The 24,719-nt window shown below is 46.2% G+C and overlaps 1 protein-coding gene across 1 annotated transcript in view; it reads right to left on the minus strand.

Moving 5' to 3' along the window:
• Positions 1-24,719, minus strand: part of KIAA2012 (KIAA2012 ortholog) — a 95,627-nt gene that overhangs the window by 27,017 nt on the left and 43,891 nt on the right. The window contains 2 exon segments of the mRNA XM_015559093.1: positions 6,661-6,798; positions 20,527-20,608. Of these exon segments, the coding sequence (XP_015414579.1) occupies positions 6,661-6,798; positions 20,527-20,608 (220 nt within the window).

Genomic DNA, 24,719 nt, shown 5'->3' on the forward strand with positions numbered 1-24,719 from the left:
AAGAATGTCATAGACTAAGGCCAGCTGGTGGAAGGAAGCGGGGTGACTCCAAGGACTTGGGGGAGGGCCCGTGTGAGGAGAGCAGAGACTGAGAGAAGTGGGAAGGGTGGGGAGGAGCCAGACCTCCCAGGCCTTGATGGTAGCGTAAGGACTTTGGTTTTTATCTTGGGAACAAATGGGAGGCACTGAGGGTTTAAAGTCAGGCAGGGACCAAAAGGGTGAGACTGGCCTTTCGTGGAGTGTCCAGGATTATCACGGATTGGGTTTGTTATCACATTTAATTCCCTCTTCCTTCTTTCTCTGAGTCTCGCAAGCTTCTTGCAATCCTACTGTCCAGCTCTCCATGACTGTGGCTCTCAATCCGCCTGCATATTAGAATTCTTCACGGGGCTTTAAAACGGACGATTCCCAGGACCTAAGCTCAGACATTAAAATCGGACTTCCTGGAGCTCCGGCATTTTTAAGGCTTCTTGGCTGATTCTAATACGCAGCCAGGGTTGAGAATCATGAATCTCCTCTGAAGTGTTGGGAGGGCGGCTCTCTAGTGGCCGGAGAGATACATGTGGCAGGTAGAGCCGGTGCCCCCGGGAAGCCCCGTGTGTCTGATGAACCAGCCCTAGGCCTTCGCCCCCTGGATCTCTGATTAGTCCACAGTTCCACTTCAGCTGCAGGGAAGGAATCTGGTGTGGAGGGCCCTGGAAGTCTCTCCTGGAAGCCCCTTTAGGGACAATCGGTTTTTCAGTTTATTATCAAATACCCACGCTGCTTTGGGAAGAGACAATTCATTTTCTGCTAATTTGTTTGACATTCTCTCCTCATGGGAGGGCTTTTTACCCGTCGTGTTTCTCACTTGGTAACTTAGTGTTTGTAGCTGATGAATTAGTCAAACATCAAAAAGCCGGAGCAGTTAAGTCATTTTCTTTCTTTTGCGTGTCTGCTTGTGGAGACAAAGCAGAGTTGGCCTAATGAGTAAAAAATTCACCCCTGGCTACATGGAAAGGTTTAAAAAAATTATTGCAGGAAAAACCTGCCTCTGTCATACTAGAGTGCTAAGGTCGAAGAGTAGAAAGAAGCTAAATTTTAAAAAAATCCCTGTTTATAAATCCTTTTAATCTAACAGGAACCTTGAATCTTAACAATATGCAGCTACAAGCCTTCTGGGGCAAGATATATTCTCCTCATTTCACAGATGGGAAGATGGAGGAAGAGAGTCAGGGATTTGGGAATAATATTTTGGTGAGTACCTGTTAGAAAAAGAAATAGCCTTGCCCTGGCCGGTGTGGCTCAGTTGGTTGAGTGTTGTCCCATGCACCAAAAGGTCGCCGGTTTGATTCTTGGTCAGGAAACTCAAATGCCAGCTCTGTTATTCTGGCCAAATCATTTGCTCTTCATCTGCTCATTCAGCTCAGGAACATTAACTGAGTGTCTGTTGTGTGCCAGGCACTGTGCTAGGCACTGGGGGTAGCAAGCTGAAAGACCTATTTGTAAGAAACTCACTGACTTACAGAAAAATGACAAGAAATCTCCACCGTTGCCCTGCAGTGTGGTCAGTGTTGTGACAGATCCTGACAGATTTCTGCAGGACCTCAAGAGGCGAAGCTAAATTGGGCCGGGGAAGGTTTGCCACCAGTGGAGCTGGCGCGCAGTCCTGCAGGGAAGGGCAGGCAGGGCAGTTCCTGCAGGGGAAGCCGCGTGCTGGTTTGGGGGTGGTTTGATGTGTCTGTAGTGCGTGGACAGTGGGACTCAGACACAGGCCAGATCTTACGTGGTGCAGTTTGGAGTTTTAAAAAAAACACCTGCATTTGTTATATTTTTCTATTTATAAAAGAAATACATCTTTGATGCTGGGATTTAATGGGAAGGCTAATGGGGGCACGGTGAGGAATCTCAAACAAACCAGGGATACGACTAAGCTGGATTTAAAAGGAGCACTGGCGGCAGTGTGGTGTTGTAGGGCTGAGGAGGGGGCGGGCTCGGTGGGGATAGAAACTAACACTTTGTAGGCACAAACTGCAGCACTGAAACCAGAGAGACAGTTGGGGTGCCGGTCTGGGAGTCCGACTGCCTAGGCCGAAGGCCTGACTCCCCCCTTGCACTTCTTGCCTCACAGATCATGCAAGTTATTTAACCTCTGAGCCTTAGTTTCTTCAAATGACAGGGGTGGGTCAGGTGACCTTAAGTTCCCATCTGTCCTTGGAGAACCTTACACCTGCCGTCTACCCTTACACACAGCACCCCATCTGAGCATGGCACGTCTAGGCCCATAGCAGGCTTTCGTAAGGAACTGTGGGAAGGATGGAGGAGCATGGGGTGCAGAGGTCAGACATGGGGCTCCGGTTGACTGTGAGCCAGCTGTGCGACCTATTGTTGAACCCAGGCTTTCCATCTGTGAAATGGGAGTGGTGATAAATATTGTACAGATTTCTTAAAAGGCTTAAGTAGGAAAATACATTAGGAAATTCTGTGTAATACCATGTAACAATGCGTCTGAAAGACTAATTTCAATACCTTCTTAATGATGGAAGAAAATCAGGATCTCATTTGAAAATTTCAACTTCAAGATAGTACAACTTTTTATGTGTATTAAAAAGAACCCATACTTTTTCTTTAAAAAAGAAAACTGGTTTATGAAAAATTATAAGGTATCTTGTGAATAAGATTAAAATATATTGCCCAGCTGGTGTGGCTCAGTGATTGAGCATCACCCTATGAACCAGGAGGTCATGGTTCGATTCCCGGTCAAGGCGTGCAGGAGGCAGCTGATCGATGGTTCTCTCTCATCATTGACGTTTCTGTCTCTCTCCTTCTTCCTTCTTCTCTGAAATGAATAAAAATATATTTAAAAAGATTAAAATACATTGAATCGCCCCTCCTTTCCCAGGTTCTGAAGCCAGAACAAAGGGATACAATTAAATTCTTCATAGGAACAGACTAGGTAGACCTCAGGATCAGGTATTGTAGGTTTTGTGGCTTTGAATCCTAGTTTCCTTTGCTGTCAGCCTTGTGAGTCATCATCTCACTCACCAATCCTCACTTTCCTCATCTACACAGTGGAGTTCTGCACACGTACCAAGAGGGAGGTGGGGAAAAAGAAATAAGATTCGGTATGTGTGGGGCCTGGCTCTTAGCAGGGATCCATCAATGTTCCTTTCTCTGTAAATTGAATCCTTTATAGATGTGAACACTCTTTGAAAATTACTATTTCATATAATTCTTGCCTCACTGTTGAGAGGCAGGTATGGAGATCCCAGTATTATTATCTTTATTTTCCTAAAGAGAAAGTGGAGTCCCAGAAACCTTACAAGGTCACTCAGGGTCGCTCCCGGTCTGATCGTTTAATATAGATAAGAGTCTACTGGGCCTCTTTCTTTAGGAAATGTAATAGGCCCCATGCCCTGAAAATTTTTCCTTGCAATATTATCGTTCACGTGTCCTGGAATCATTGCATTTCAAAACTAGCTTGTTATCCCTCTACAGCTGTCCCATCAGTGGCCAAGGAAGCACGTTTAAAGGACTTAAGGCACCGAAACGTCTTTCCTAAGGGGCCGCTCCGTCTCTGAGCAATGTTGGAAGCCAAACATTATTTCCCTGTTACTTCCACTCACTGGACCATGCTGGCCCTCCCCCACATGATCACAGAGGCAGGGGCAGTCACCCTCTGCCTGGTGGGATGTGCCCACACCTGCCTGCATAAGTGAAACCTGGGGCTGGCCCCAGACAGCGGGTGTGGGTGCTGGGCAATACTGCTCCAAGCCTTGTACTGATTGATTTCAAGCAGGTTCCTCCTCTACCTCAAGTTTGAGGGCACCAAGCGATACCTGTCTGTGTGATGACTGTAAGGTGGAGCTTTTCTTGATTCTTCACATCTTCTGAGTATAACGTACCTATCCTTTGATGTCAATGTTGAGTATAAGCATATTCAATTCTATATCTAGTATTAATTGGGGTTATTGCTATTCCCCCCCCCTCCCTAACCCTGATAATTTATTAAAGTTCTTGGGGGGGGGGATCTCTGTTATAATTTATTCATCGATTACCATTTCTTTTTCAAAAATAGATTTAAAAAAGTGCTTCAATTTTTATGTGAACCCAGATTACTCTGGATCAATCATGTGTTCCCGAATCTAAGCCTGATAAGATTTTCTTATAAAATGGGCTAATAGTGTTGGCTTCAGTGTTTAAGGAGGTTCTTAAATTTGAGGAGGATTCACATTAACAACTAAGAAAGGAATGAATCTCTCCCATCGTTCTCTCCCTGGGCCTGCCTCTGCGACAACACTGTACTGGGTAGCATTTGTTTCTCTTGATCTCCCCCTTAGTTGTGGTCTTGTGGGCAAGGATGGTCTGGGGGTCAGAAAGCTTGGTGTGTGCTCCATGAGTCCCCTACAGAAGCAGGCTGAGTTACAACTTCTGTATTGTGGAGAGGGTGGACTGGAAAGTGGGCCTTCAGAGTGACAGTGCCTTTCTCTCTATAATATGGTGTATAATATGTGTAGTGTATATACATATATGGCGTATGATATATAATGTAGTGTGTAATAATAATATGACGCCAAAATTGCTGAGCGAAAAGTGCAACACAAAAGCCTTGTGGACACTAAATGCACAAAAAATTATTGTAAAATTCCTCACTCTGAATTCTGCGGTTTCTAGATGCTCCATAAACATCTCCTTATCTCACTTTCGTAGCAATAAGCACCTTTTAACATAGTGTACCCATTGCCTGGAGCGGGATAAGGATCCCAATCTGTTTTGTTTGCTGATGACGTATCCCGAATGCCCAGCAAGCGCAGACACACACTAGGCAGAAGACGCTCACTATGGGTTGAATGAATGAACAGTGACAATGATGGTATTACCTCATCCCAGAAAGTACCAACCACAATTCTTCAAGCTCTAAGGGGAGAACTAAACTGTTGCAAAAGAAAAAAAAAGGCTGGCTTCATTAATATAAGTGTTTTGGGCTGAACTAGGTTCCTACAAAATTCACAAGTTAAAGTCCACCCTCAGCACCTCAGAATGCCACTGCATGTGGAGACAGGCTTGTTAAAGTGGTAAAATGAGATCATCAGAGTGGGCCCTAATTCACCATGAGATAAGGACACCACAGGGAAGGTCGTGTGAAGATACATGGAGAAGAAGGCTATCTACAAGCCAGTGAGAGGCCTCAGAAGAAATCAAACCCGCTAACACCTTGATCCTGGACTTGTAGCCTCCAGAATTGTGAGAAAATAGATTTCTGCTGTTTAAGCCACTCAGCCTATGGCACTTGGTTATAGTCGCCCTCCAAACTAATATAATAAATGCGAAATCAAGGCAATTATTTTGAGTGCTTGTAGCAAATATCTTTTGTTGCCCGGAATCATTCTCTCTTCTTCAGCTTTTAAAGATCCCGTTTTCCTTTTTGAGATACTTCTCCCCTCCCCCTCCCTCCCCCTGGTCCCTGTGGTTCCAGGCTGGGCCAATCAATGTATTCCACTCCCCTGGCCATGTCGATTCATTTGAGCATGGACGTGTGACCCAAGTCGGGTCAATGAGAATCATTTCTAGAATGATCTAGAAAAGAGAAGCCAGTGCCCATCTTGCCACCACAGGGAAGAGCCTATCTAAGAGGAAACAGGAACGCAGAGCCCAGCCATGCAGGGAAGAGATTTGGGGCAAATACAGGACTCTGACTCAAAGCCCCACCTTGCAGAGCTGAGAAGGGAGTGGACCAGAGAGGATGTAACAGGAGAACTCTGGCTTAGCGGAGGTTAGGAAGGTGACCCTCATGGGCTGCAAAGTCTCTGCCGGTCTACAGCACTGGCTAAAAGCCACAAAGCGCGTATTGGGGTTCTGTCTCTCCTAGTCACTTCTGATCCAAGGGCTGGGATTTAGTCCTCTCTAGAGAGGGTAGCATGAAGGATCCGAGTCCCTTCCATCCCAACCCTTGCTTTGTTCCTGACGACTTTCTTTTACTCCATGGTCATTTATTTCTAGTTCATTCAGCTCCGAGGTGGGCAAGAATGGGTAGGAAGAAGACCCTAAACCATAGGGCTATGGGATGAAAAGGGGGGTCAATTTATGGGGCATTTATGGCTACCTCCCACGTGCAGGTGCGGTGTTAAATTGGGCAGAAAGGAGTACTGCAAAGATGGACAAATGACATCTCTACAACAGGCACTCAGTACCCTAAACTAGGTGTGAAGCTGAGCTCGGGAGAATAGGAAACAAGATGAGACATCTGGAATAGAATTTGCAGTTGATTTCTAAATAGCTAACTCAAGAACTCGTCTTCTCCACAGTAGGAATATCAGCTCGACCAAGTTACAGTGGTAAAATGGTAACAATTATTTGAACTGCTATTAAGATAAAGTGAATTATATCTGCCTGCTTTATTATGGGGTGGTTCAAGTTCAAGGTTATCCTTTCTCCTCTCTGTTCCCTGTCCCTCACCATCCCAACCAGATGCCCAACTGATTTGTCCCTGGCGGCTGGCTGCGATTACTGTCCTAATTTGTTCTTTCTTCATCTGCTACAAACTGCCTATTTTCTGTCCCTTCTGATAAAGCAGGAACTCCGAGGGACTTCTGAAGCTGTTTTGTACCATGCAGAAGTGTATTAACCGGAACGCCTGCGTGTGTGTCTATAAACCCCCTCGTCCTCTCAGTGGGAGATCACCTTCAGGAACGGTGTCATGTCGATGAGCAGCTTGCGCGTGCAAAATTCTTTTCTGTTTGAACATATCAGCCCTTTATTTATACAACTTTGAGGCTCTCCTGCCTCCTGAGCTGCTGCCTCGAAGGTCCGCAGGGCTGCCTGTGAAGAGAAGCAGAAAGCCCACCTTTCATAGGAATGATATACAGTGCGACCAGAGTGAGTCTAAATCCCCAAATATTTATAGAAAGTGACTTTTCATCGCTGGAACACTAATAGTAACACCTATTTTTACCAGGGAAGACACAGGGGACCCTATGTACACAGAATAACCCAAGACTGGTTATTAATTCATACCCGGAGCTGGTGTGATGGGGAAGTGGAGAAAGGCACATTACTATGTTCCAGGGTTGTAATCGCTTTACTTCATCCTCACAACTACCCTGTGAGGCAGATACTCTCATTCCCATTTCACAGACGAGGAACCGGAGGCTCCAGGGGGTGAAGTAACTTGCCCAAAGCCACACAGTTGAAATCCCCATCTTCCCAAGACTCCTTTCTTATCGAGGTGGTTTTGATACTTCTGTAGCTTCCGTGGATGGTTATTAAACCTGCCTTGCACCAAATAGAGTTATAGCAAGGTTCCAGTTTATCTCCAAATGTGAAACACGTTTGCCGCGTGAGGAAGAGTCACTTGAGCAAATCGCGCAGAGAGGGAAGGAAGAATGAGCGAACAGAGGAGTCGGGGAGGCCCCAGGGGCTCCGGAGTCTTGGGGCCTTGCCTTCTCCTGTCACCACAACATGCAGATGGTGCCCTGTTCCAATGCACGACACCGCTGGATCTGAAGTTGCTTTCCAGCCCACGCCTTTCCAGCAGCACGGGTGATGGTTCTGAGATGCGAGCCAGTGTCCCTCCTTGGCTTAAGACCTCCAACGGCCTTTGCCCTCAGGATGAAGACCAACCGGCTAAAACGGTTCACAAGACCCTTTCTGCCTGGCCCTGGACAAGCTCTCCTGCCTCATTTAGTCACTCAACAGATATTTATGGAGCGACTTTTCTATGCCGGGCAGAGAGATACGGCAGCGCAAGAAGCAGACAGAGGCGCCACCCTATGAAACTGCACATGCATTCCACCGCGAGGGAGGGAATAAGCAAGTAGACCGTAAGTTACTTCTGAAGGTGATTCGTGATGTAGTGAAAAATACAGCAAAGAGGGGAGCAGGGAGTGTCTGGGAATGGCATGGAGGCTGCAGTTTTAAGCAGGGTTGCCAGGGAAGGTCCTCCAAGAAAGCAGGGTTTGAGCTCGCAGCAGGCGAAGGAAGGGTCTGCAGGGCTCTCTGACAGAAGTGCTTACCTCGCGGCGGAAACAGCAGGTTCAAAGGGCTGCTCTCAATGCTGACCTTTCAGGTCCTGGGCAAGCCCATCAAGCAGGCCCTGCCTTCTCCTGGGAACATACTCCTCCCTTCCAGGCCCTTCTCATCCTTCAGGCCTGGCTCCTCTGTGCTGCTCATCACATCCCAGGGCACCGGGCACTCCCGCCAGTGTCCACAATGACGCCCCGACCAGGGCTGGGAACTGAGGCTGCAACCGAGGCACGTGCCCTTGACTAGAATCGAACCCGAGACCCTGCATTTCACAGGCGGACGCTCTAACCACTGAGCAACAGCCAGGGCCACTTGATACATATTTGCTGAACAAAAGATTAACTATCGCATTGGGGACAAACTACATGTTATGGCCCAACTCGGTTCAAATGCAAAGGGCCAATGAAGACACCTTTACAGGCAGCATGTGCCAACCTCCAGAGGCCTGTCCCCTGTGTGGCTCTGGCCCCTCATCCCCGAGGGCTGACTTGCTGGGGTTGCATACATTAGTGTGCCATGAGATCACCCTGGGCGTGGACTTGATCATTTCCATATTTTCTAGGAGACTCACTCTCGGAAGTCTGTTTCTCTGGGCTGTCAGAAACATCCCCTCCCATAGCATTTATATTACATTTAAGTATTAATGATGAATTAACGGTTAGTGGGTCCCACAAACAGCCATCATTCCAATGAACATCCACACCCTTTTCCTTTGTTTTGAAATATGGCTAGAGTTAAAGATAAACACATAGCCAATTTTTTTTTTTTTTTTTTTTTTTTGGTTATCTCAGCCATAGCTGATTAGCTTCTCCGGGTGAGACAGCCCTTCCCTGTTTCTAGATCAAATGAACGCCTTTTGTCCAAGCTAGACTCAGCAAAGCATTTCAAGCTTTCTAGCTTCCAAAATCATTCATGAATCACTGGGTGGAACAGTAGAAATCTGACAATACTGATTTAAGGGAAGTTTCTCCATGATCTCCAAGAGACAATTTTGTGTTGGGCTGGAGGACAAACAGCATAGCCAAGACCAGTCCCAACGGCTGGAATTACTGTAACTCCTCATGTGGGGTTCAGATTGGAGAGTGGGGAGTTGGGAGGCTTTGAGAAAGTCCCTTTAAAGCACTTGGCCTATAAATCTTTTGATACAACAATTCTCTTGACTATATGGCTCATCTCTCTAACATCTAGGGGCCATCAATTCTAGCTTAATGGAATGTTTTCAATGAAGGCTCTGTCGTCACTGGAATGTGAAGTACTGTTTGCTTATTATGTTCAAGAGTTCTAACAAATAAATGATAGTGAAAGGGGGCTTGGGAGATGGGAGGAAAGGAAAGATGAAATATATAAAGAGGATTCTGAGAGGTAGTGAGAAGAGGAGAAAAAGAAAATTGAAACCAGGAAAGAAAGCTATGCTTTGGGGCTGTTTATTTTTTTAAACTATATTTTTATTGATTTCGGAGAGGAAGGGAGAGGAGACAGAGAGATAGAAACATCAATGATGAGAGGAAATCATTGATCTGCTGCCTCCTGCACACCCCACACTGGAGATCGAGCCCACAACATGGTCACATGCCCTGACCGGGAATTGAACTGTGACCTCCTGGTTCATAGGTCGACGCTCAACCACTGAGGGGTGGTTTTTCACTGATTCATTAAATTGATATTTACTGAGTGATAGTGTATGTGTCAGACAAACAAACACATAAATAAGCAGGATTTTAGGGAGTGATAAATCTAAGAAGACAATGAAATGATGACAGGATGGAGGTTGATGGGGAAGGGGTGGGACTTGCCTTTGGGTGATCAGGGAAGACCTCTCTGAGGAGGTGACATTTGAGCAGAGAGCTAGGTGACAATTAGGAGCTATTCCTGGAAGGATCTATCTTTAGCAGTCAGTGTAGCTGATTATTCAGAGGTAAGACCAAGCAGGGATTCTTTGAAAAGGAAAGTAGAATTCCTGATGTCTGCCTGTTCTGCCCCAGCCTCCTGGGCCCCATCCCTGACCATGTGAGGCACCCCTCTGTTTTCCGAGCCATCAGAATGGACACTTGCAGCTCTTGGGCTATTTTGAGAGCAAAGACTGCAGAATAAGTAGTGAACAGAAGTCAAGGCCTCTGAAGGTGTAGAAGGGAGAAGAAAACACAAAGTTAGAGGGTGAAGGTGGGGGAAGTAGAAGAAACCAGAGATGCCTGGAGCTTTTTTGTTTCGTTTATGTGCATGCTGTTGTGGGGATGATCACAACACGGATGGACGGGTGAAATGTTGAGCAGAAAGTCAAAGCCCCTTCCTTCACCTGTACATACTTTAATATTTCTATGTCCTGCTAAAAACTCCTGGAAGCCTTTCCCTTCAGTAAATGAAACAATAAAGATTAATGAGCTAATGGGGTAAAGCTGATTTGAATTGCACAGAAGGTGTTGCGTAAGTTCTTGGCATTTAAAACGTTATCTGACATTTAAAGGGAGATGACTGCTAATGAATTCAAGATCTAACACTCCGAGAGACTGAGCCATGGAAAATCCAGGATTATTATCTAGCTGTAAACATGATGTGATTCAGTTGAAAGCCAGAACAAAAGAGAGCCATCAGCTGTATACCAATCTCCATATTCACACACATATATAATGCAGCCAAACTTACAGAGGTCGTCCTCAAATTAAATAAATATCATTTCCTTTCTTACTCTTGGATTATAAGATCTGAGCTACAGACTTAAGGAAAAATGCTTCTCCCCAACAATTTTTCCTCCTCCTTCAAAGCGTGTATTTTGAAGGGTCACTACCGTGGGCTGGCTCTACGCAGTCATTGGGATGTGTTACCATAAGGAGGAAAGGAGATGCTAAACCCAACCACCTAGATCTCCACCCATGGGTCCCACAGAGCCACCAAAGATACGGATCTGTCCTACAGGCGTCTCTCAGGCCTTCCTCTTCTCTCACTCCTTTCTAATTGGGGTTCCCCATCTCTGAAGCTGCGGCTTAATGGCTCCAAGAAGAGCTATTGTCTCTCATTAACGAGGCTGCAACGCTCTCGCTGTCTAACTGCCTCCCACGCAGCGCACAACTTCATTCTCCTGGGAGCGAGCTGCCAAGAGTCTCTGGGAACCTGTGGGCAAGCTGAGCTGGAGGAAGAAAACAGAAGGCAGGAGGGCCTTTGGAGCCAAGATCTGAGATGTGCCGGAGCACACACCTCACCATTATCTTCACGCATGGAGGGCAGGGCAGGAGGCCTTTGCCGAAAGCCTTATGGGGTCTATCAGTTGTCAGTTGAAACCTCTGTGCACACAGGGCGTGTGTCCCCCTCCTGTGAGCAAACAAAAGGAGCAGAGCCGGTCTCTCCTTAGGACCTCTGGGCCCCCTACTTGGCTGAGAGTCTGTCCCTCCACTTCCCTGGGTGGGTGGGGGAGGAGAGGCTCTGGATCCCAGTGGGGATGGATAGATCTGAGAGATTTAGTTATTGGGACTTGGTGAGGAAGGGGACCTGGGATTCCGAGCTTCTCCTTGGTCAGGTCCCCTGATGGGTGGTGGGGACCAAATCCTGGAAAGGGCCGCGCCTGCCTGGAGCTGTGCAAGCTTCCCTGTGCTTGGCCTTCTCAGGCTGTTATTTCTTGCCCATGGCAGCCTGCGGGCCTGTAAGTGGGCAGTAGGGATGGGGTCACAGGTGGGGCTGAGGGGGGCAAGGAACTCTTTTTGGGCTCCTATGACGGGGCTGCCTGGAGGGATCTGAGTGGGCCAGTGGCTTCTTATATTCTATCCAGTTGGAGGGGACCTCGCTTGTGCAAGGCCGGCCACCCTGGCCACGCCCAGGTCCTACTTTGAGACCTCATCTCTAGGTTTCCTTGGCCGCTCTGCATGGCTTCTTTGTGAGGAGCAAAAGGAACTCCAAACCACAGTGTGGCTCCACTCAGCACCAGTCTGCTCGGTGGTTCCTGTGCCAGCCGCCTGGGATCAGCATGCTCCTCTTAGCCACCTGCCATTCTGGCCTACTTTTCCTTCTAAGGGCAGTTTGGGGGTGCTGGTGAAATGGGCTGAGTGACAGCTTTAGGACAACTTCAGGAGATGCAGTTTGTTTGGAAGCCAGAGAAGAGCTTTCTTGTTCCTCTCTGTCACGAATTTTGGTCTCCATCCACTTTTGTACGCCTCGAGCCAAGGGAAGGAGATTTACATCCTGAGTGCTTAGCATGTTAGCAGAATAGCTAGCAAACTTTGGCCCAGGAAGAGAAAGGCCGCAACCTCCCATCTCAGCCTTTGTGAGGGACTCACTGGGTAACTTTTGCCAAGTTGTTCAGCTTTCCGTGCCTCAGTTTCCCTACCTCACTGTTCTCCTCAGGGAGTTTTTGAATCATGAAACCCAGGACACTTTAATTCCCGGGTGTCCACTATCTGGAAAGAAGTCTTATCTGCGAATTCTAATTGATATTGTTCTCAGTTTAATTAAGTGCTTTGTTGACACAACAGAATCATTGTTTATCTGGCTTAGCAGGAGCTGGAGGAGAAAAATTTTAAGCCAAAATAGTGATCTCTCTTGCCCCAGGGGAGGTAGAAAGGAGCTTTTGCTGTGAGGGGGCGTCTGGCTGCATTCAGGCTGGGACTTGGCCTGGTTTGGAGATGACGCACCCTCTTTTAGCCTGGGAGGTGGGAGGTGGGAGGTGGGAGGGTACAGGGTGGGAAACCAGAGCAAGTCCCTGGCTCCTTCTAAGCCCTGACTTCACTTTAACCCCAATTTGTGGGCCTTCCTGGTTATGTCGGCTCTGGCGTGACTTTTCCAATCTGACAACCGAGAGATAGGGACTCTCAACTTGCAAATCGATTCCACTCTGAAAGGTCATTTAGAATCAGTTGATTTTCACTAGAAAAAGAAATGTTACCCGTGGTATTTGATTCCCACACTGGCCCATAAAAGCTTATCTAACCCATAATTTACTGGACAAGGAGTTGAACTAGCCCTGGTAATGCTGGGACTGAGGAGGCTGGGGGGAAAGGAAGAAAGATGTCCTTTCCCTCTCTTTCCTGTCCCCTCCCCTCGACTGGCCTCCCCGCTGTCCTCTGGCCTCTAACTTTTTCTCAGCAGCCCGTGCTGTGGGGGCTGGGGCCCTTCTGGACGCAGTGCTTCCAGCTCCCAAATTCCCTGCCCCCGCTCCACCCCCTGGCCCTTAGGTGCAGAGCAGAAAGCGATTAAAAGAAGGTTTACAGTGAGAGATGAGAAACCCAGAGGAGTCTTGAAGAGGCAGAACTGTAAGCAGTGGAACAAAATTCCAGACAGCATGGAGAATCCTGGAGGGGTTGGGGGTAGGGCTTGGGGGAAACAGTTGGTGGACTGGCTCAGAGTCCTGCCTGTCAAGCTTTACTCTTTCCATCTCTGATCCCTTCGACGGTACACAAGCTCCAAGCTCTGTTTTAGAATGGCTTTCAAGGCAGAGGGCGGGGATAGAGTAATAGTTACTATTGTAATTTATTGGGTTTGCTTAGTGACAAGCATTGTGCTAATCCCTTTCCATATGTTGTTTCATCTAATCCTCGTCATGACCCCATGAGGAAATATTACCCTTTGCAGATGAGGAAATTGAGCCTCAGAGCGTTCAATAACCCGCCTGACACCCCAGGGACAGTACAGAAGAAGCTGGGATCTGAGTGCAGCTTGATGGGGTTCCCAAACCAGTAGGCCTCTTGGTTAGCACAGGCCACATGCTGAATTGGGCCCTGTCTGTCATGACATCTGTCTTCTCGTCTGCAAAAATGAGGACAATAACTGTATCTACTTCATAGGGATGCTGTAAAGGTTAAGGGAGAGAATCCTAAACCCTTCACATAGTTAACCTCAAACACATTGGCTGTTAGGACCACTTAAAGATATCCTCTCCAGACAATGGGGAGGGAACTGTTGAAGCTTATGACAGGTACATGGAGATTCATTACACTATTCTCTCTACTTTTGCATATGCTTTAAATTTTCCATAATAAAAATACAAAAGAAAAATAATTAACTAGGCACATATTATGTGTCTGGTTGGAACCAACAGCCAGCAAATCAATAAACTAAGACTTACTGGAATAAATAATAGTCTAAGTAAACATTCAACAAATGAAAGCCTTGATTTTGTAATTAGAAACAAATCCCTCTCTCTGTAAATTATCCTTAAATTGTCAATGAGGTTTTTGGGCTGACAAAGTAATCCTGTGGTTGAACCAAAAGATGAAGTTTGCTTAGATCTTCAAAAAACCTTTGCAAAGTTTTACAACCAAAGCTATTTAGGAAACCAGGGAGAGAGGAAGGGGGATGGAGCATGGAACTTGGGGAAATGCTATACCAGGTCTTTAGAAATGAGGAACACAGGGCGGGAAATACAGCATACTTCTGTAGATGGGGAAATGCAGACAGTTAATTCTCCTACAGATCAGTGCTAGGCCCAATCTTACCCATCAGCCTCAAAAACATCTCTAAGAAGGAGGCCTAATGACATCTTCAATCTGCACACAACCCAAAGCTTTTCCAGAGGGTGAAATACCAAATTGTGGCAACCAACAGAAGGAAGTCTCTGGAGATTGTGGGATTGTTAGAGAAATGTCATCTGAACTTCCACATCATTATCACTGGAAATAAAACAAGCACAATCTCCAAATCCAATTTAGAAGATTAGGGGCTTTTTCTACCCAGAACATGGACCTTATGGTCAACAAAAGATTTATCTATCCCACCCCATAGTTACCGTGTGCCAGGAACTGTGCTAAACGCTAAACACATGGGATGCAAAGGTGAGTAGGCAATTTAGAAAGAAAGTCTGTCTTTACAGAGAGTCTAGCTTGTCCTTTTAGATATCAGTCAAAAAGTTCAACATAAGGTAGGGTATCAGAAGGACACTGAAAAGGCTATCTTTGTACCTTTGTACAAAAACTTAGTGTGTCTACAGGTGTGTGTGTGTGTGTGTGTGTGTTTTCTTTGTCCTGAAAGAGGAAGGCTGAAAGGCGATATGAACACCATCTGTGAAACCACCGAGGAAACAGATGGGGTAAACATAGGTTTATTCAACCTAAATCCCAGTGCACTAGAATTACAGGCTACTCTTTGAAAGCCAAAAGAGGTAAATTTAGACCACAGAAGATCAAATATGAATTTCTACTGTTGTAAACTCATGAAACCTGAGGTCAAGAGAGAGAATCTGGGCCGAAATAGAAGTGGCTTTGTGAAATGGGGAAAAGGGACGTGAGTCCAGTGTGACAGGATTTTAGGGCACTACCAAAGTTCTAATCCCTACAAAGCAACAAAACCAAACCCCAGATAAAGCCTGTGAGGAAGGATGTTTGCTCTCTCTCACGGAGAGAAAGCGGACTCTGAAATCTGGTGAGGTTTCTTTCTTACATTAAACAAAGAGATGCAACGATTCTGGGGTAAGCTAATTAGGGCTTGGGCTTGTTCTTTGATACTCTTTACTGACAACCTCTCTGACCTGACAGCTCTATAAACCAGTGGGCTCAGGCCCCTCCCGCCCCAGGATTACATAGAGAGATCTGGATGGACAAGAGAGTTTTATACTTTGAGATGCAAACTTTTCAGAAAAAGAGGCAAGTTCATTGTTCCCAAGGCCTGGGATCAGAGGCATAGAATGCTGAAAGGGATTGAGATCCTTAACAGGAGAATTCTGATAGCCCTATCCAACAATCTAATAAAACCTAATGAATGTTAAATAATTTTAACTAACAGAAGTTAAAAAATAACGTCGCTATGGTGTTGACCCTTGTTTAGTTTTCTGTAACTTGTTTTCTGTGACCCCCTCAGTTATTTTAAGCCAGACTTAAAACCAGGCGTCCTCATGATCTATTTTTCCTTCTTACACGGGGGATTTTGAAAAAAAGAAAAACAGGCAGACTGAAAACAAAAAAGCTCAACCTAACACATTCCTAATTTCAAATTAGCATGACTGCACTTTTTTGAAAGCGTTATATGCAAGTCTTTTCCTTATAGATTCATTTAAAAAATGTATTTTTTAAAAATTGATTTCAGAGAGGAAGGGAGAGGGAGAGAGAGAGAGACAGAAACATCAATGATGACAGAGAATCATTGATTGGCTGCCTCCTGCACACCCCCTACCGAGCAAGGATCAAGCCTGCAACCCGGGCACGTGCGCTGACCAGGGAATCAAACAGCAGCCTCCTGGTTCATGGCTTTATGCTCAACCACGGAGCCACGCTGGCCGGGCTATACATACATTTTTACAGACATATTGCAGCAGTCTGTAAGCGGTTGACATCACTTTGACTTCCATTTTTAAAGTCACATTGGTGGTTCTCCACTGGCTGTGATTTGCCCTCTGGGGTCACGTGGCGAGGTCTGGAGACATCGGTGGATGGTCACAACTGGGAGAGTGTTACTGGCCTTTAGTGAGTAGAGGCTCGGGATGCTGCTCAGTAACCTACAATGTCCAGGAAAACCCACGCCACAAAGACCCTGGCCCCACATGCCAGTGGTGTTGAGGTTAAGAAACCCTGCATCATTCCATTAGTATTAAATCACAATTTCTAGCTGGAACAAGCATCGTTTTCTAATTCCTGAGTTAAACCCCTCACTGATAGGGGTATGTCACAGTTAACTCTCCCATGTTGGACTATTATAGGCTGTTGCCCATATTTCTCTATTATAGATAAGGCTGCACTAGACATCTTCACTCACTTTTTTTCCTGCTGAATCATTCCCTTAGGATAAATTCCCAGAAGTCAGAAACAGCGAATCAATGGCTATAAATATTTTTTCCTGTTTTCACAAGTCATATTGCCATTTTGCTTTACACATGGATTGAAACAGCTTACACCCCACCAGGAATGTGCGGGTTTTACCCAAACCTTGGCAGTACTGGGTGTTGCCTTTTAAAAAATCGAGAGGAGACGCACATCTCAAATAGAGCATTGATCTCCAGTTTGCCTCAATTTGCATTTAAATTGCCACGCAGGAGGAATATTTTCCCATACTTGCTTTCTATCACTATTATTGTTTGCCTTTTGCTTATTTTTCCGGGTTCTCAGTGTTTTCCTTCTAAAGTTGAACGTGATCTTTACTGAGTATAGATAATAATGCTGTTTTAGGGAATGCAATTATTTTTAAACTTAAAAAGTTTTACTTTCATCCTCCTGCCCCCCTCCCCAGCATAGATATGTTAATGTTTCCTCCTAGAATTTCCATTTACAATTTTAATACTCTCGTTAGGTGCTGGTCACCTCACCCGCACTGCCGCCTCTGCACAGGGAGGCCCTGGGGAAGAGGACCGCGTCGCTGCGATTGATGTCAGCCACCAGGTAGGAACCGCACTGGTCTCTGACCGTATCTCAGGCACGAAATTTCTCTTAATCAAATGAAAGGCCTCAGGAGGTGCCAGGAGGCAGGAAGGGGAATACATGTGAAGGAGGCGATCACACTCCGTGAGGAGCTGGAAGGACCCGCGTTAAAAAAGGGCACCACCATACCTTTAGGACCTCAGCACGGGCAGCGCGCCACCTGCAGCTGTTATTAATATGCAAAAAATGCCTTATAAATACTTGATTCTGTTCGCAGTGGGGAGGCCGTTCATTTGAAAGAGGAAGCCGGAGCTTGGAGTGGAAACACGTCTGCTTGTCTCCTTTTCCTTTTTTCATTGCTCTTTTCATCTCCACATTTCCCCTTGTAGATCTCATTTCTATTTATGGATGCACCTCCTAGGCCCTGGTCTGTCACCGGGTGTGGAGGGGTGTCTCTGGAGCTGGGCCCATGATTTGCCATCCTGTGTATTGGAGGCAGGAGCCCCAGATCTTCCTGCCCCCTTCCCAGCGCAGACCCCACTTAGGAAATGCACAGTAGAGGCGTTTAGATCCAGGCAGTACCGCCCGGCCAGCGTGGCTCAGTGGCTGAGCATCGACCAGTGAACCAGGAGGTCACGGTTCGGTTCTCGATCAGGGCACATGCCGGGTTCTGGGCTCATCCACAGTGTGGGGCGTCCAAGAGGCAGCCAATCAATGATTATCTCTCATCATTGATGTTATATATATATAATAAATCCAGCCAGTAGGGGGCATCCATAGGCAGCCTCCGGAACCGGGTGCATCCATGAACCCAGTCACGTCTGCCAAGCACCCGCGGGCTTGCTCTCTTACCCACCCCTCAGAAGTTATCTCCCAATTCTGGGTCTGTGACTTCTCCCTAAAGCGCGGGGCTGCCAAAGCATCCCACCTGTGGGGTTTTTGCTCCCCTTGCAGCCAGCGCCATGATAAAAATGTAAAAGCATTTTATGTGACTGAACTCCAAATATGGGAAGACCCCAGTGAGGGAGGGAGAGGATGAGTCAGTGGGGAATTCGCGGACAGGAAGGAAGAGCAGAAACTGCTGATGCTGATAAAGATCAATTTTGTGTGATATCCTAGCCTGCTTCAGAGTGGAAGGCGACAGGGAGAGGAATCCATCAAGGTACGTAACTGAAATCTGCTGGGCAGAAATTTGTTTCTAAATCCTTTCCAGATGCTTTATAGTAACTCGAAATTAGTCATTTACATGGAGTAGGCTGAGGAAGTAGTTAAAATCGAAGTCAGTGATTAATCTAATAAAGGGCCATTAGCCTCAAGAAGTAAGGGGGGGTCGGCAAGGAGGGTACCACCTCCACTCCACCTCCATTTTCTCTGTGTTTAAGGGCTGGTGGGGCTCCCTAGACTTTTTCCTTAAGTGATTTTCCTTTTGGGGGCTGCTGCTAGAGGAAAGAAGGCAATTGGCTCTGGGGGGACGACCCCCCTCTTTTCACGAAGGGGGCACGTGAAGTTCTCAGAGCAGCTGGTTTTGCCACAGCCTCACGGGTGACCCCAGGGTTAGAGTGTCAGACCCTCGGCCTGGTGTTCCTCTGACTGCAAGGTTAACAGTTCCGTCTAGGACTTAATTTGACACGACTGAGCCCCTTTTTCATGGCAGGTGATGTCAATTCTCCTGCAACACAGCCACGGGGCTAGGTGAATGTGGAGCATGTTTAGGGTGTGTGAGGTATTTGCAGGGCCTTTGGAGTTGTGGAATTACCAAAACAGAGCATATGGCCTTAGCCAGTTTGGCTCAGTGGATAGAGCATTGGCCGTAGGACTGAAGGGTCTCAGGTTTGATTCTGGTCAAAGGCACGTGCCTGGGTTGTGGGCTCGATCTCCAGTAGGGGGCGTGCAGGAGGCAGCTGATCAATGATTCTCTCTCATCACTGATGTTTCTCTCTCTCTCTCCCTCTCCCTTCTGCTCTGAAATCAATAAAAATAGATTTTAAGGAAATATATAGCATATTCTCTTTTCCATAGTTACAGACTCTCTTAGAAAAGCTTCTCGATCCCGTATAAAGTGTGTCTTCAAAGTGGGAATGTAAAAAAAAAAAGCAAACGTTGGTGGTGTGGCTCCTCAGTGGTGGGAGGGATGGCTCAGCGGAGGCCTGATCTGGGCCTGGGTGTCTAACAGGGAAAGTTCGGGTCTTCCCACAGAGCCAGCTAGTCGCACAGAGGAAAACAAAAACGACTTTTATCGGAGTTTAAAAAAATCTATTAAAATGTATATTTAAGATTGTTTTTTAATGAGTGTGAGGGAAGAGGTGGAAGTCGGGCTGTGGCAGGAAGTGGGAGATAAGAGAGAAGAGAGATCAAGCGCCCTTGCTCCTCGGCTGTCACACCAGGGACCGACCTGAGAGGAGGGAGCTGGGCTGCTTCTGCTGCAGGGTCTGGGAACCCTGGGCAGCGGCAGGCATTCCCCTGAGTTGTCTCTCCAGAGACTTGGAAGATAGTTCCAGCCTCAGAGCTTCAAATGAAGGAACAAAATTGCAAATATTTGTGAACATACGCCTTTGAATCACTGATATTCCTAACCCACCGGATGCAGCCTTTTTCTCCTTTCTTTAAGGCATCCTTGTGTGTTTTTTTCTTGATAGCTCTATTCCCCCCCACCCCCCCACGCACACATTAGGAATGAGAATTGGAGTGGAAAAAACAGGCCCATTGCCATGAAGTCTTAGTGCTTCCAGCCTCAATGGATGGTACCTTTCTTTGTTCTTTGTTCCCTTTTTGATGTTGCAGAAATGAGGGAAAAGCCCATTCAGCTTATTCATGAACACGAAGAGCCAGACAAAACATTCCCAGTCTGTGAGTGAAGGAACCTCTGGGATTTTATAGTTCATTTGTCTCATTTTATTGATGAGGCAGATGAGGCCCAGAGAGGGGAAGAATCTCATTTAGGGTCACACAGCAAGCCAGGACAAGAACCCAAACGTTCTGACTCCCCATCTCCTGCTCATTTAAAATCAATACTGTAGCCCTAGCCAGTTACTCAGTGGTTAGCTCATCGGCCTACGGACTGAAGGGTCCCGGGTTCAGTTCCAGTCAAGGGCACATGCCCAGGTTGTGGGCTCCATCTCCAGTGTGGGGCCTGCAGGAGGCAGCCAATCAATGATTCTCTCATCATTGATGTTTCTTTCTCTCTTCCCCTCTCCCTGCCTCTCTGAAAACAACAAAAATGTATAATTCATAAATAAATAAATAAATAAAATCAATACTGTACCCGCTTCTCTGGCTTTTGGGTCAAAGGTGAGGTTTTATTAAGATCCATGGGAAGATCGGTTCCAGATTCAGTGTTTGCTGTGGTAGAAATTAGAAAAGAATCCAAGTTGTCAGATGTAGGTCTCATGAATTTTTATACATACCATATACATGCACACCTAGTTCATATGTGTAAGATTATAAACACACATACCTACACAGATGGCATTCATATTTGCTCAACAAATAATACCCATAACCTCTATGGGCAGTCTAAACACCAGTTACATATAGCGTTAAGACATATTCAAATTTCTATTTTCTTGTCTTGGTTGATCTTAAGAAAAAAAATTAAATCCTTTGTGCTACTAAGACTCAGATAAAGCTGAAATTAAAAAGGAAATATTGATGGGAAAAATCTGCTGATGCTGCCGAATATGAATTTTGTATGATAGCACTTCACAGAAGCAGGAAAATGCTTCTGCAACCTTCCAGATTGAGAGATCAGAGACGTCCCCTTTCCCTTTCCCCTCACAGTGTGGAGGGGCAACAGGAGAGGAGGGGGCGTGATGCCACAGGGGGGCCCTCCAAGGAGCAGGTGCCCCACAGACACAGACATGGACTTGGCGTGTAATCCACACGCCTCTCCTCCGCGGTTGTGCTATCTCTGCTCCCTACAGGTGTGGAAACTGAGGCTCGGAAGGTAAAGTCACCGCCTCAAGGTTGTATAACTAGTGAGGTGTTTTAAAAAACGTATTTTTGTTGATTTCAGAGAGGAAGGGAGAGGGAGAGAGAGAGAAACATCAATCATGAGAGAGAATCATTGATCAGCTGCCTCCTACACGCCCCCTATTGGGGATCGAGCCCGCAACCCACACATGCGTCCCGATGGAGTATTGAACCAGGACCTCCTGGTTCACAGGGCACCCACTGACTGGGCACCAGTGAGGCTTCGAGCCCAAGACTGCCTGATTGAAACCCCAACCTGCAGAGGGGTAGGGTTTATTTTGCTTTTCTTTCTTCCTCTTAGAAAGCAAATTCAGTGTTTATAAAGGAATGTTTATTTGAGGAACAAATTTAGCCAGGCGCATGGCTCCTCTGTCAAAGGAGCTTAGCCTCTTGTGCGGGACGAGTGTCCAACCGAAAGTTCTTTCCATGCTTGCTGCTCGCAAGTAGCTCTTTTAAGAGCCTGTGGCCACATGTGACTCTGCTTCTTTGTCTCCTTGACCTGAAGCCTCCAGTCACGCCTTGTGGGCTGACCTTTCCTTTTCTGTTGTTTCTCAGCTGTCCTCTTCTGTCTCGTTTGAAAATGGCTTCTGTACAGATTTAAAACGTTTAAAAATTGAAAACAGCTGGGGAAACTGAGGCCCAGAGAGTGGTTTCCTGGGATTGGCTCAGAGCCAGACCTTGAAATAGCCCAAGACCGGATCTCCTGATTTAGCATCTTGTACTTTCCCTTCCACCTCGCACTGCCTCCTGTTAGCCTCACTTGAGCTTGCCACATCCCAGCTGCTTGGCCCCCGGACAAATCCAGCCCCGCAGAATCGTGTTGCGATGAGGTTCATTTCACTGTGGCTTGAAAGGAACCATGGGTCTCTTAGAAATGAAACTTATAAATTCTAACGCATAAGGAAAGTTCTTGCAACACCAGGAGAATGAATCAGTCAGCCAGAGTTCAAGAAATGTAAACACATTTTTAGATAGGAGGCTGAAAAATCGCTTAAGACTTCTCCATCTCGTGGGTCAAGACCCTGATAATTTACTGAGGTCTAAGCTGTCGAGGAGGAGACGCAACTCACACTGCATTCCTGGGAGATAGAGCAATGGGGGTGGTAACACTTTCTCTCTGAACAATGTGGGGAGCTCTACCCCTGTTATCAAGCCGAAGAAACGAACTCATTGACCAACGCAGACAACTGGCTGTGAACACAGACCCGGCTCCTTTTCATCATCCCGGAGGCGATGTGTACGATCACAGATACGGGTGGCACGGCTTCCAGGCCGGCCTGGAACTGGGAGCTTGCGGTCTTTCTGTATGAACATTTCTGCCACTAAAGAGATAAACAGAAAACACTCTCCTTCCCTGGCTGCCCACCCTCAGGCCAGGGCGGATTTTCAAATGCGCCCATTAATCTAACCACAGGCTTTTAGCAAGGAGATAGCCTTCCCACCAGATAACCGGCAGCTCAGAGATGACCCTTACTAGATGGGGTCCCATCCCAAGCCTCCTCTGCCTTCTTCAAGTCATGGGATCCTTCACCAAACACTCAAGACTTGAATAGCAGGAAACAGCATCTGATTCTAGTCTGGAATAAGATGCCTTAAAATTTCCTTCTACTTAAACCTATGTTGACTATGTGTAATTGCCAAGTTGTGGTTCACTGTTTTCGTTAAAAAGGAAAGATAGTCATATTTACTCTGGCGGGTCCCATCTGGCATCAGAGTGGAAACTGAACTCCAAAGAGTCACCTTATCAGGCAACGTGGGCCACCTGCCTCCTCCACAGATGCCGTCAGGGCTTGGGAAACAACGTCAGACCCGTAGGCTCCAAAGGGGCCCAACATTCTGTGGTCACAAGGGCAGTAGCTTTTGGAGGTGCTGGCAGGAGCCTCTTTAAATCTGTTTAGGGCCTTTTCCCACACGGACCCTTCTGAGGCATGAGTAGCCTTTGATCATTAGCCTGCTGTCATGGAACTTCGCCCACACTTGGGGTGGTTCATCATTGAGGAGGGATCTATTCATTGCCACACAGACCTCAGGGAGCAGCTTGGCCTTCTCAGAGCTTTGCACATGGACTTACAGCAGAAACCAATAGTAGGAGGCCTAAAAGTCAGCTTTTGTACCTTCATGGTTTTTATTTTGGTCCAAAATAGAAGATGCAAAGGCAAATTCCAGATTATTAAAAAGAACTTCTTCCCAATATAAACTAAACCATAAAAGGAAGGATAATTCTGGTCCCTTTATATAGGCCAGCTGACCTTTCCTTAGGACTGCTATCTAAAAATACTTATTTCATATGATAGGACTCAAGATGTCTATGACCTATAGGGTGTTTATTGTGTTATAATAAATCTCAAGTCTGCTTGTTTAATGTAGGAGACTGAGACCCAAGATGGCCTTTTGGTATTGTCATTATCAAATTCTTGGGGTAAGATTTAAGACCTTGCTAATGCCACATATTTTCTCTTTAAATTTTCCTGGATGATGAGGAGGGTGAGATGGGCATATCAAATAGTTGCTCAAGACCTGAGAAAGTCTCCAGGCCAAAGACATACCCCAGGGAGCTCTATTAAAGGAGCCAACTAGACGGATCTAGAAGATATGAGTCATTCTGAATTTAAATATGGAAATGCAATAAATGCAAGAGCAATATTTTTCTTCCAATTTGGAATAACAGTTCTTTTACTTACTTATGTCTTCGTAGACCAAGGCTAGCTCAGTCTCAAGGGTCTGGCTTTAGCTTTGGGAAAACCAACTTCTCTCAAAAGTTCATAAATTATTTTTTATGGAGAGGTCCAATGGTACATGGCAGTTTACCAAGCCCCAAATGGAACGCAAGCTAGATGGTGGAATTTAAATTTGACGTGTGTAGCAATAACAAAAAAAAATCAGCTACATGAGAAACCCTCTAATCAAGATATATCATAAGATTAATAAGGATACTTCTGGTGGAAGAATGTATGGAAGAAGGGAATTTAAAAAGAGGTTGAAGGTAGAACTACATACAAAGTGGCTAATCCATTTAATTCATGTGGTGGCCTTAACGGTGCAGAAAATATTATTCTTGTTCACGTGCTCTCAAACAAGTATAGACATCTGGTCTCCCAGCCTCTAGTCTTTCCCCTTTCAATCCATTCTTTACATAGCTGGGAGAATCATTTCTCTGAAATAAAAATCTGGTTATGTCAATTTCTGTGTAAACAGGATCTCAAAGCCTTTGGGATAAATTCCTTAGTTGCTGGCTATGGCCCTTTATAATTTAGCTCTTGCTTACCCCTCCAGCTGAGTTTCTCACCACTTCCTCCCCTACGTGTGCCCTGGGGTCCAGGCATTACAAGCTGCTCTCACTTCTCCCATGGTGTCATTTTTTCTAACCTTCATATGGCCTATTTCCCTGGAGCCTCCTTTCTTCTCCTCCACTTGGCCGCTGCCTACAGATATCCTTAGAAACTCAGCCTAAGTGTCCTCTGCTTCCAAAATACTTCTCAACCTCCC

This window comes from Myotis davidii, unplaced genomic scaffold (genome assembly GCF_000327345.1).
Source record: "Myotis davidii unplaced genomic scaffold, ASM32734v1 scaffold914, whole genome shotgun sequence".
Lineage (NCBI taxonomy): Eukaryota > Metazoa > Chordata > Mammalia > Chiroptera > Vespertilionidae > Myotis > Myotis davidii.